This window comes from Sorghum bicolor, chromosome 4, assembly GCF_000003195.3.
Source record: "Sorghum bicolor cultivar BTx623 chromosome 4, Sorghum_bicolor_NCBIv3, whole genome shotgun sequence".
Classification (NCBI taxonomy): Eukaryota; Viridiplantae; Streptophyta; class Magnoliopsida; order Poales; family Poaceae; genus Sorghum; species Sorghum bicolor.
The window spans coordinates 66,919,664-66,932,197 of NC_012873.2; the positions used below are offsets into that span (position 1 = coordinate 66,919,664).

At 54.1% G+C, this 12,534-nt stretch overlaps 2 protein-coding genes across 4 annotated transcripts; one reads left to right on the forward strand and one right to left on the reverse strand.

Moving 5' to 3' along the window:
• Positions 606 to 6,770, forward strand: LOC8084674 (GATA transcription factor 8). 3 transcript variants are annotated; one of them, XM_021458567.1, is made up of 3 exons: positions 606 to 1,719; positions 3,785 to 4,130; positions 4,942 to 6,770. In XM_021458567.1, the coding sequence occupies exons 2-3, from the start codon at positions 3,792 to 3,794 to the stop codon at positions 5,905 to 5,907; spliced, it is 1,305 nt and encodes a 434-aa protein (XP_021314242.1). In that variant the 5' UTR covers positions 606 to 1,719; positions 3,785 to 3,791; the 3' UTR covers positions 5,908 to 6,770. The 3 variants fall into 3 exon arrangements, with proteins under 3 accessions (XP_021314242.1, XP_002453007.1, XP_021314243.1); XM_002452962.2 differs by having other exon boundaries at positions 611 to 1,719; positions 3,788 to 4,130; XM_021458568.1 differs by lacking the exon at positions 606 to 1,719 and adding an exon at positions 1,726 to 3,556 and having other exon boundaries at positions 3,788 to 4,130.
• Positions 7,558 to 12,327, reverse strand: LOC8056414. The gene is made up of 3 exons (XM_002454697.2): positions 12,114 to 12,327; positions 9,911 to 11,702; positions 7,558 to 9,820 (listed from the first exon to the last, which is right to left on the reverse strand). Exons 2-3 carry the CDS (start codon positions 11,688 to 11,690, stop codon positions 8,802 to 8,804), a joined length of 2,799 nt encoding a protein of 932 aa, XP_002454742.1. The 5' UTR covers positions 11,691 to 11,702; positions 12,114 to 12,327; the 3' UTR covers positions 7,558 to 8,801.

The window sequence follows — 12,534 nt, forward strand, 5'->3', positions numbered from 1 at the left end:
CGTGGGGAAGGAAAGGGCTGGTGGTGGTGGTGGTGGTGGTGGAGCAGTAGCCGTGGGAGTATCTCTCGTCGTCGGCCTCGCGCGCTCCCTCACGTGCCATGTGTACAGGGGAACCCATCTGAGCTGTGCTTTCTTTTCCCCTCCGATTTTTTTTCCTGGTGTGTGTGTGAAAAAAAAAGAGAGGAGAGAGAGAGAAGAGAGGAGGAAACTTCAACGTCACGACAGGAAAGGCGAGGGGACGACAGCTAGCAGTGAGGGAGGCTGGCTTACCTACCGTGTGTCCTCACACAAAACACACTATAGTTTTCTCTCTCCGGCCCGTATCATGTAGTAGTAGTCCTGTAGCTCCTGTTGCTTTGCTTTGCTCGCTCACTAGTGGTGGTGCGGTGCAGCAACAACAACAACAACTTGTGGTTGCGTGCTTTGGTGGTTCTAATACAATGACCGCCACTAATTGATTGCTCGATCGCGCGTACGACGTGGCGAAAGTAAAAATCTGGCACGCTGCTGGATCCATTACCATTAACCGCAGTGTGAGTACGTTCTGTTAGTACTCCAGCCTAGTTATACCAGCTACGACTTGGCTGGTTGCACCAGCGTGCACCTCGTCTCGTCCTTCAATTCCTTCCGTTGGGCCACCTGCAGCTAGCTAGCACGTCTTCTTCTTCTTCCTCCTCGTCGTCGTCCTGATCGACCCGGCCGGAAGAGAGCAGCTATAGAGCGTCTCAAGTGTAAAAGGGGAGGAGTCGATCGCCACTTCCGTCGCCTCAACCTGCTGCCTGCCTGGCCTCCAACGCCAACGTTCAAAACCCAGGAGCTATCCAGCCATCTTTTTTTCTTTTCTTTTCTTTTTTCTCCTCATCCTGATAACAAAGCAAGCAGCTGTAGCTGTAGCTGTATGTAGGCCTCACTCATCAGTTACCTTCCCTCACGTTCTGCCACCCATAGTTTATTAATTTTGTTTATTTAGGCCCTCGCTCCATTATATTTTCCAACTCTGAGCTCACCCTGTCGCCTGGCTAGTATAATACAATCTCCCAATCTTGTTCTCTTCTCTCTCCGTGCATACCTCTCTCTCTTCTACCTCTTCCTCCTCTCTCTCTCTCTCTCTCTTAAGAGGAGGCCAGTCCGGAGGAAGAAGAAGGCACAGGAGGAGAGAGAGAGAGAGAGGCCGGAATTGAATTCCACCGACCCACGCACCTCTAGGTCACCACCACCACCACCCCACCCCTTTCCATTTACCTCCACCTATATAGCTCTCCATAATTCCCCGGGCCTCCCCTCTCTTGTTAGGAGTACACACACAGTTCTCCATATAATTGGAGTTGTACCAAGCCACCCAGCAACTTTCTTCATCTTCTTCTTCTTCAGTCCCCTCTCTCTGTCCATCGACACAGCAGCTTGCTTGCCACCAAGCTTAGCCATGCAGGAAGAGTAAGAGTACAACACCACAGAAGAGAGAGGAGAGAGAAAGAGAGAGTTAGCACCACCACCCTGATTCCACCCACCACTGTCGTCCCTTGCTTATTTACAGGCGTTCGTGATCACCAACAGCTACTCCTCAGCTCGAGAGAGTGCAACGGGCCGGGCAGAAGAGGTAGCTGGCAGCTAGAGAGAAAAAAAAGGGGGCTTCTTTTTTGTGTGCACCAAGCAACCCAGGCCAGGGAGAGGAAGGGAGCGGAGTGAGTCATCAGTCGATCGTTTCCGGCGAGCTCACAGGTGAGTCATCAGTCGATCGCCGACGGTGCTTATCATGTGCAAAAAAAAATAGCCATTTTCGCCTCCAAAATACAGTAGCAAGCAAAGGATTGATCGCAGGCAGGAGCAAGAATTGCATGTTCTTCCATTTTGAGTGCCCGTTTCTGGCCTCTCTTCTTCTTTCTTTTGTCTTTTGCTTCCTTGAGTTGCCATTTTCTGATAGCCGGCTGGCCTGGCTCTCGGCTGGCGGGTGGCGGTCAATTGTTGCCAGCCGGCTTCTTCATTGCCATATCCGGTTGGTTCTTCATCCCATTCCCTGATTGCCATGCATATCTGTAGATGCACAGCTCATTCAGGCATCCTCAATTCAATTCCTGGGGGAAAAAAAACGAAAAAAGACAAGACAAAACAGGGCTCAAATTTGGACTGTTGTTTCTGAATTGAATTCCAAGACTGCACAAAAATTGCTTGCCAAGGCCCAAGGGAAAGGGATTCTAGGGAGGGAGGCAGAAGCTTCCCGGTTACAAGGACATCTTTGTATGCTCTTCTGCTTGCTGCTGCTGGCCTGGCTGGCTTTGTGCTGGTAAATGGATAGACGCGTATGAATTGGTGGAATTGGAATTGACTGGGTGAAGGGAGATATGCTGCTGAGAGTCACACGGCATTCCAATTCCTTCCCTTCCCCGCAGCAGCCTTGGCTTGTTTTTCCACAGTGTCCTTGTCTGTACCTTTGCATGCATCCCCTTATACTTTTACAGATATACGCTTCCATCCTCCTTCCTTGTGCAGTCTGGATGGATTCTCTGGAAGCAAAGCAGAGGGGACCGGCAGACAGTGCAAAAAAAAAAAAAGTCCAAATCCAATAGTTGCTCATTCTTGGCTGGATTGGAAGGGGGTAAAAAGATAAAATGCCTATAGTAAAAGACACAGAGATTCGATTCCTTCCATTATTTGCAACCAGCGTGATCGGATCAACGCAAATTGGTTAATTATAAAAATATAAAAGTAGCAGTAGTAAAAAAGAAGAAAAATGGGCGACTAGAATTCCTCGGGGTTTTCACCCGAGGACTCGGCAATAATTAGCCGCTTTACCGAGGGTGGAAGCCGCTTCGGCCCGAAGCAGGAGCCGCCGGCCAGGTGGCAGCCCCAGTGACGCGTCGCGGCCAATGGCTGCACGCCACGTCAGCGAGCCTGCTTTTTGACAAATTCCTTGTGCTGGCCGCTTTGACTTTTACACCGGTACACAACACCACCTTGGTGGTGAATCAATCAAACGCTCCGATTTTTCCACCCTCGTTTGTTCGTATTATTTTACTAGTAGTATATTTTATATTTAATATATATTTAAAATTAACCGTATCGTGCATGTACTGTGCTTCCATCTGGTCGCGTATGCTTGCTTCAGAATAAAGAAAGGGCGAGGAAAATGGACCCGTCACATGCGCTGCTCACATGGTGGGTGGGCCCCTCCCTCCCGCGCCCGGCCCGCATCATCATGCACCGCATACATATGGCCATGGAGCCCGCCCTGCCGTCACTTTGAATTCAATTGAATTTGAGAAGGGAAAAAAAAAAATCTCCACCTCCTCCTACTCCAACTCCAGCCCTGTTGTCCCGCTGCCCCTCTATTTGTCTGTTTGTTTACCGCCCGCCCACCCCAGCTCATCAAAAGATCACATTTTGATTACTGCTATAATAAAGGAGTCGTAGATTAGCAGGCCGCCCATCTTTCTTTGAAAGGGAAGGATTTGGGCAACGTCTACTTCTGCCAAAAATACGAATTCATTCGCCGCCAGTTTCATCCTCCCTGCCCTCTATATGCAGTCGGCGTAGTATCTTTGGAATAAGTAAATTGCAGGTGAAAAATAATCGGCGTTGCCTTAATTTCATTCCATTTGTGCGACTAATGCATAGATATCCAGCCTGATATGTATTCTCACATTAATATGGAGGATATTCATCGTCATCTATCTATTCCGCGTTTGGGGTCTCCCCTCTTTATATATTTTTATTATAAATATAATATATATCCAGCGCAGGCCGGAGGCGACTGACTGACCGAATTGTATTGTTCGATCGATCGAAGCAGGCAGATGGCAGGCGGCGGATTCGTGGAGGAGATGATGAGGGAGCAGAGCCTCCTGGAGGCGACGTGCGGCGACCTCTTCGACCACATCGACGACCTCCTCGACTTCCCCAAGGAGGACTCCGCCGCCGACGTGCTCCTCCTGGACGCGCCGGCGCCGGGGAGCCCTCTGTCGGCGCGCATCATCGACGTCGGCCGCGCCGGCAATGCGCTCGCCCCTCCCGCTCCCCCCGCGCTGGCGCCGCCGGCCCCTGCGCAGCACGACGCCTCCGCCAGCGCCTTCTTCGCCGCCGCGGGGCACGACGTGTTCGACACCAAGGACGTCGTCGGCGCACACATCGGCACTGTGAGTCCCCTACTCCCTTCCTGTTCCGTTCTCTTCCGCCGCGCATTGCCCGTGTCGGTCGTGCAACTGCAACGCGTTTTTTTTCTCTCTACGCTATCTCTACTCGTACTGTGCGGGCGATTCCTCGTGAAACGGAACGGAACGGAGTTCAAAATAGCTGGGCGCCAACGCCCCGGCCCCCACGCCGCGGGCGCCAGGGGACACGCCACGCGCGTCGGCGTCGGGCACGACCTGGCGCCTTGCGCGCGGGGCGTGATGATTTGTTGTCGTGTCCGTGCGCGGCGCGGTGGGTGGTTGGAAGAGGAGGAGGAGCGGGCGGTGTCGGTGGCCGACGGGCGGTGGCCGGTGAGATCGTGATCGGAATTACCACCGCCCCCGGCCGCTGTTTGGTTGGACTTTGGATATTACGGCCGAGCCCGTGTTACGTCGTCGGAGGGCCCGTCACTTTTCTTGGTAGCTCGCCAGCCCAGCAACTAATCCCCTAGTGCTGTACCTGCTGGTGGTAGTATTTTTTTTCCTCTGTTTACGCAACCGAAATTAAACCTGGGGCCCAGCCCGGCCTGGCCCATTCGTTGATGATTGCTTTGCAGTACAAATCTGATTTATTACTGTTGTACGTAATGTGAGCAGTACGATGATGACTGACTAAAGTAAGATTAGGACCGGGGGGAAGACGATGACGTCATTCATGGCAGATAGAGATTGTAGTAGCTGCAGCGGCAAAGCTGGCAGTGTCGGTGTCGGTGCTGGGCGCGTCGCATGATTCTGTTCTGACGTGGCAACTAATGATTCTGATTCCCTGTGGTTGCAGTGCGATGACATGGACATGGACATGGCGCAGCTGGAGTGGCTGTCGGGGCTCTTCGACGACGCGTCCATCCCGCATGAGCCGGCGTTCCCTGCCGCGGCGGCGGGCTGCGCGGCACCCATCATCAAGAGCTCCGCGCTGGCGGCCGGCGCGCTGCTGCCGCCGGACAAGATGGAGGACGCGCTGCTGTTCCGTAGCTCCAGCCCCATCTCGGTGCTGGAGCACGGCAGCTTCAACAACGCCAACGGCGGTAGTGGCAGCGCTGGCGGCTCAGCGTCCTCGTCCTCGTCCTCGGCGTCCTCATCCTCGGAGTCCTTCTCCGGGAGCGGGAGTGGGAGCGGCGGCGGGCACGCGTGGTCGGCGCCCGTGTCGCCGCGCCAGGCGCCGCCGCCGCCCGTGCTCGTCATTCCGGCGCGTGCGCGGAGCAAGCGCTCCCGCCCGTCCGCGTTCACTGGCGCCGCCGCGCGCGCTGGGGTGGTCGAGGCGCCCACCATCCTCGTGCCGACGCCCATGTACTCGTCCGGGTCGTCCCACTCGGATCCCGAGAGCATCGCCGAGTCCAGCCCGCACCCGGCGCCGCCCATGAAGAAGAAAAAGAAGGTTAAGAAGCCGGCGCCCCCCGCGCCTGCTGCCTCTTCCGACGACAATGACGGCGACGCAGACTACGAGGAAGGCGGCGAGCGCGCGGAGCCGCAGGGCGGCGCCGTCAGGAGGTGCACGCATTGCCAGATCGAGAAGACGCCGCAGTGGCGCGCGGGCCCGCTGGGACCCAAGACGCTCTGCAACGCCTGCGGCGTGCGCTACAAGTCCGGCCGCCTGTTCCCGGAGTACCGCCCCGCGGCGAGCCCCACCTTCGTGCCGTCCATCCACTCCAACTCGCACAAGAAGGTGGTGGAGATGCGCCAGAAGGCTGTCCGGAGCGGCGACCCGTCGTGCGACCTCCTGCAGTTCATCCGCCGCCGGGATTGACGTCCCGGCACGACGTCGCCGGACTGTCGGTCGGTCGGTCCGTCGGTCGTTCTCGTCCCCCCGTAGAGCTATATATGTATACATATTAGTATGTATGCATGCATGGTTGCTTCATCAGTCGTCGTCGTCGTCGTCCATCATGGTCATCATCACCACTTCACCGGTCACCGCTATGGATCCCACCCAACCCATCATCACATGCATTGGTTTCAGTCAGCATCCATCCAGTCCCAGTCCATCGCCGGGCATCCTGGCGTTGTTAGTTCATTAGGTCTTTTTTTCATCGGGGGCTAGTGTTATTTTACCTTTCTTCTTTTTTGTCTATTGGTTAATTGGTTCCCCCCTGAATGTTTTTTGTTTGTATAGAGAGAGAAAGAGAGAGGAGGGTGAGAGGAGGGGCAGGAGAAATAGATGAATCAGAGTGGTTGCTGCATTGCAATTGCAGTTGCTTGCAAGTTAGGTAAGGTGAGAAGGAGAGCTAAACCAGCAGCAGAGGGAGACAGATTTAGAGAGGAAACTTTGCAGCTAGTCAGTCAGTGAGTCACTTAGAAGAAAACAAGGAGAGTGCTTTAAGCAAGTGAAAGGGGAATTTGTTGGTTTGCTAATTAGAAGGGAGGTTATGTCAGGTCAGGTCAGGTAGTAGCTATCAGCATCATCCATGAGGATTTTCAAACTTAAAAAGAGGGGGACAGCCATCATCCATCATAGTCTGTATCTGGAGCTTGGTGTACTGAACTCTGAAAATTCTTTTTGCAGTTCATCTATGTTTAGGGATTGATAAGTGTTGTTTGGTTTCTTCTATACTAGTAGTGCTTCCTTTTAGCCAATAATTAATTATATATGATTTTGCTCTTGTTCTTTTCTCCTGCCTTGTTGCCTCCATCTATATACAAAAGCTGTGACCATCAAATCTGAGGACCTATCATTTTCCTTCACTTGGTTGTGGCTCAGAAATGCATTCAGTGACTTTGGGGGGGCTCCTGCAACGGCCAGACAATAACAAGCAACATGAACTAGACTATAAAAGTTTTTTTTAGCATGAACTGGTGAACACTGCAGTGCAAGAAATGAGCCTGGGAGGAATGGTGAATATCGATTATTGTACCAAGGTTATACAAATGGAAAATAATGCCTCCTGCTGTGCTGCAGGCAAGAGACAACTTGGTGAACTGAAACGTATTGTCAGATGAGCTGGACATACAGAACGGAATAGAGATGACAACACCTGCTGTTGCAATGTGTCCTCTATGAGGCCCACAAATCCAAGCTCTCCTGAACTGATGATGCTGGGCTGCGGCCTGCTGTTGCAATTTTTGTCATTGTTTTTTCCCTATAGTCAAACAATGACAAAAATTGCATTTTGTCTGAACAACAATAGAAAAAAACGAGGCACCTAACATATAGGAAAATGCAAAAACAATCTATGCATACGACCACAGAGGAAACAATCTCTGAATATTTTGTCTGCAAATAAAAAACGGCTCTGGATACAAAATAGAAAACTGAAGAAGACCAGCAAGATGGCTGTGTTTCCGTGTTTGGCAGACAGTATGACACCTTGGCATGGAAGATGACTGATTTGGAGTACATTACCTTGAGTCAATCCTTCACAGCCGGATTCTTGAGCCAATCATGCAACAAACAGGAAGATGGCATAAGAGAGGGGTTCTGGGCTGTACAACTAGAGCACTCCTTATATAATATAGTACGGGATCCCCACGCAACAGTCTCAAAAGTGATGGCTACTAGCCCACTAAACATTTCTTTTAGAAGGGCCTTGGTGGATAAGAAACTTGCAGATTGGCTTAGTTTAGTAGCAAGGATTTCAAATGTCGAACTGGTGGAAGGTTCTGATTATTTCAGATGGGGCCTTACCGATTCTGGACTATTCTCTGTCCGCTCAATGTATCTATATCTTATAGATACACAAATACCTTTTCGTCATAAGAAAATCTAGAAGATAAAAATTCCTCTAAAAATCAAAATTTTCCTTTGGTTTTTGCAAAGAGGGGTCGTCTTAACCAAGGACAACATCGCCAGGAAAAATTGGAAAGGAAGTCAAAAGTGTATATGCTGTAATGGGAATGAGAATATCCAACACTTGTTCCTGGACTGTCCCTTAACCAAAATGATATGGAGGATTATTTTCTTTGCTACTAATTTGTCCCAACCAAGATCAACCAGCCACATGTTTGGTAACTGGCTATCTAATCAAAATAAAAGGATTAGGAATTTGATCTGGGTGGGGGGTGGCTGCCATGCTATGGGCAATTTGGAGATGCCGCAACGATGTTGTTTTTGATCAAAAGAAATATAACACTATCTTGCAGGTCATCTTCAGAGGAGCATATTGGCTACGCTTTTGGGCCCATCTGCAGCGTGACGAGATAGCCAAGGACGCACTCTCTACGATAAGCAAGAAATTGGAAGTTGTTGCTTTAGAGATTTGAGATTTCCAATAAAGGATGAAAACATTTGTATTGTTTGAACTAGCGTCCTAGTCGTTTTGTAGACTTTGGCTTTCTCCTTTTATTTTCTCCAAACTTTGTAATAATTGGCTGTGTACATCCACGGATGTAGAGGCCGGATATTTTATATCCATTATCTAAAAAAAATGAATTGATTCTCCAAATCAAATAAGTTGATCGACAGTGAAGACAGAGAGAGCCACTTTTGGTCTCCTCTTCACTCACGGATCATCATCTAATTAACCAGACAAAGGCGCAAAAACGCGCTCTCTGCCCCCTTTAAATTTTGACGAGTATCATCATCACTGTATCAGACAGTGCTAGATTGTAGATTAAATGGGAATTACAAAATTACACTAGTAATTAAGTACATTGTGGGCAAGCTCATCACTGAAACAGCAAAGAATTCCATCCATCGGTCAGAACTCAAAAGGCGGTGCAGTTTGTGGGCAAGCCGGTGATTTGGTCGACGGCGACGAGCTCCTTGGCGGCGCACTCGAGGACGTCCTGGCCGAGCTTGGCGCCGGCGGCCTTGAGCCCCTTGAGGGACACTGCCTGGTTGAAGAGGTTGATGACGGGCAGCTTGGACGCCGGCGGCATCTTTCCCGCCGGCAGCAGCGTGGAGAAGTCGTCGGCGACGAGCGGCACCACGAAGTCCATCTTGTTGTGCTTGAGCACGTTGCCCTTGGCGGCGATGTGCGCGCCGGGCTCCATGTGGTTGGTGGAGAAGCTCGTCTGGTTGGGGAAGTTTGGGTAGAGGCTGACGTAGCCGCGCAGGTACATCATGTCGATGAGGAACTTCTTCCACGACGCCTGCCAGCCGTTGGTGCGCGACTTGGGGATCTGCACGGGGTTCTGCTTGGCGTCCTCCGTGAAGCGCGCCCCCATGTAGGCGTAGAACTCGCGCCAGTGCTTGGGGAAGAAGACGGCGCCCCAGCTGCAGGGGAGCTGGTGCAGGTAGGGCGTGTTTGGGTGCACCTTGTTGAAGAACTCGGTGGCGTTCCATTTGGGCCTCTCCTTCACCACCTCCACCAGCCGCGGCGTGTAGAGCGAGATGGACGACAGCTCCGGCAGCGACACGCCGGGGTCGTAGTGGTAGGCCAGCAGCGCGTACTTGATCCAGAGGTAGTAGTAGGGGGACACCTCGATGTCGTCCTCCAGCAGGAGGCCGTAGTCGTCGTCGGAGGACGGGTACCAGCTCTCGCTCACCGCCCGGATCAGCCCGCCCTGGATGATCCGCCGCCGGAGCGTCTTGGCCCCGTGCGGCCAGTCGAAGGAGTTGACGACCTTGAGCGTCGCCGCGTCCACGCGGCTGTCCATGTTGAAGCTGATGGGCACCTCGTCGCCCAGGTAGTAGGCGTTCCGCAGCGACGTCAGCAGACGCAGCAGCGACTTGGCGCGGTTCTGCGTGATGATGTTCACCGAGATGCGCATCCGGTTCCAGTCTGCAGTGAGAACATCAGATCCAGCGATCAGCTTTGTTGCAGGATGCATTATATTCATGGCGATGGCAGTGGCAGAGATGCTTATGTTACTTGGCAGTGAGGCGGGCTTGAGGGTGGCCATCCAGAGCACTTTGGGGACGGATTTCCTGGGGAGGAGAACGAGCGCGGTGCGGTTGACGGCGGCGGTGTCGGCAGCCATGCGGAGCGCCTCCTTGACCTTGGCGTCGATGTCGGCGAGGGCGACGACCACGCTGGGGTTGTGCATCCGGACGATGCCCCGCATGCTGGCGTAGACGGCCTGGAGCACGGGCACCTCGGAGCGCGACGGGCCGGACAGCGCGCCGATCCCGAGGTCGAAGATCTTGAACCGGCGGTCCTTGCACACCACCTTGGGCCACTTGAGCACGGTGGCGGCCTCCTCGCAGGGGCAGTGGCCGCCGCCGGACACGACGAGGTAGGCCTTGCGTCCGGGCGTGGTGCGGAACCGCTCCAGCAGCGGCGCCAGCGCCCGGACCTCGCCGAGGGAGTGCGCGTACAAGAGCGCGTCCACCTTCTGCGGGTGCATGGCCGCCCACTGCGTGATGTAGCCGGAGGTGAGCGCCCGCCACCACTGCTCGTCCCGCACCTGCACGATGTCCTTGAAGATGACTGTCGTCTCGGAGACGTAGGCGAGGCGGTGCTCGCTGTCCCCCCACGTCTCCTTGTCGTTGGGGTCGACGGGGAGCACGAAGGACCCGGCGCCCATGTACTTCTGCAGCTGGTAGCTCAGGTGCAGGTCCTCGCCGGTCATGAAGGTGAAGGGCGTCTCGATGAAGAGCGTCTTGACGAGGTCGGCGGGGAGGAACCAGGAACTGGACAGAAAGTCCACCTGCACGATGCGGTCGACGGTGATGTCGTACGCCGGGTCCGGCAGGTACAGCCCGGCCTCCTTGGACCGGAACTTGCGGTAGCTCGGGAACGTGAAGTCCTTCTGCCGGAACGGCAGGATCCGTCCGATGCTCCCGAGCACGGCGCTGGCGTACTTGTCGGTGCCGGCGACGTGGCAGAGGATCTCCAGCATCCGGGCGCCCGGGATCATGTCGTCGTCGAGGACGTAGACGAAGTCGGACTCGGACTGCAGCGCCATCTGGAAGCGGCCGTAGTACTTGAAGTCGTAGCCGGAGGCGACGAAGCTGACGCGGGAGTCGTTGTAGCTCTCGACGATGCGGCGGAGCGACGCCTCGTTGGGGCTGCCGAAGGACAGCACCCAGGCGCGGTGGAACGGCAGCGTCTGCCGCCGCAGCTGCTCCAGCTGCGCGCACAGCGTGCGGCGCTTGAAGTGGTTGAGGATGACGGTGACGCGGGGCACGTTGGGGCCCGACGTTTCGCTCCAGCGGGAACGCATCCGGAGCAGCTCCGGCAGCGTCTCGGCGCCGAAGCTCTGGCGCTGGAACGCCAGCACCTCGTCGTAGAGGTCGCGCTTGAGGCGGATCATGACCTCGTCCGTCGACTTCTTCTGCTCGAAGTCGATGCTCTCGTGCTCGCACACCTCCTCCGGGGAAAGAGCGCCGGCGCCGGTGCCGGCGCCGGGCTGCGCGGCGATGAGCTGCTTCCAGTGCTGCGCGATGCGGGTGGCCCACGCCAGGTCCGGCTTCACGTTCACGCGGAGGTCCACGGCGGGGCTCATGTAGTAGAGCAGGAAGGTGGCGTAGATGGCGAAGGCGAACTGGAGGCACGTCAGCGACGCCACGAGGCGGGACGTGTTCCTGGCCGCGCCGCCGCGCGTGGGCTTGCCCTTGCTGCCGCCCGTGTACTCGCCGAGCATGCCCTCCAGGGAGTCACCCCTGACGATGTGCGTACGGGTGACGCCGCCCATGGTGGTGACGCCCATGGCGGGAACGCCCTGGGTGGTTTTTGAAAACAGAGTAGGAGAATGTTCAGAGGATGTATGTTACTTGTTACGTATATAAAATACGGGCTATGAAAATGATAAGAATTTGGTTAATTAGTGAGTGAGCGTCCAAGTGATATGATGCAGTAGAGATCCAGGAAAGCGAGTAGCCAAGAAGAAGCAACAAGTTGTGAATATATGACTTGCATGTGATGTGATGCATGCAGTCGGGATTCAGCAAAGGGAGCAGCCAAGAACAAGCAACATACACATGATCGACATGAGTGAGTGCATGCATGGCTTTGTTCAGTCGCAAGCAGCAGGCTCTGCATTGTCTTGTACTTGAAAGTAAATTCTCCTAAAACAAGCACTACTACAGAAGATCCAGATGAAAATGGTAAACTGTTACTCCATAGTCCATACCTTGGTAGAAACGAAAAGCCAGCAAGAAAGACTCTTTTGGTTGTTTGGATCGAAGTTCAGTAGGAGAAAGGGCCGGGGCAGTTTAACTTGTTATATGCAGAAGAGGAATGCAGGTGTTGTTTCAGAAGCCGAAAATGCCTGCTGGGCCGGGCGATACAGAACTGCAACTCAACTCCAAGAGCATGTAGAGGAAGCCTAGCTGGCTGGCTAGGGACCCAAGGCTGCAGTGAGCCAGCAGGAGCCTTGCCATTTATAAAGCGAAGGTGAAGGCGATGACGGACGCAGCGGCGTGCCATTGGAGTCGACCTCAAACATGGCTGAAGCTTAGAGACGGAGCAAAGCGAAATAGTTTTTGCGTGGACCTCGCTTCGCTAGACGCCTAGACCCCATCTGGCTGGCTGGCGCATCGTGCAATGTGCTC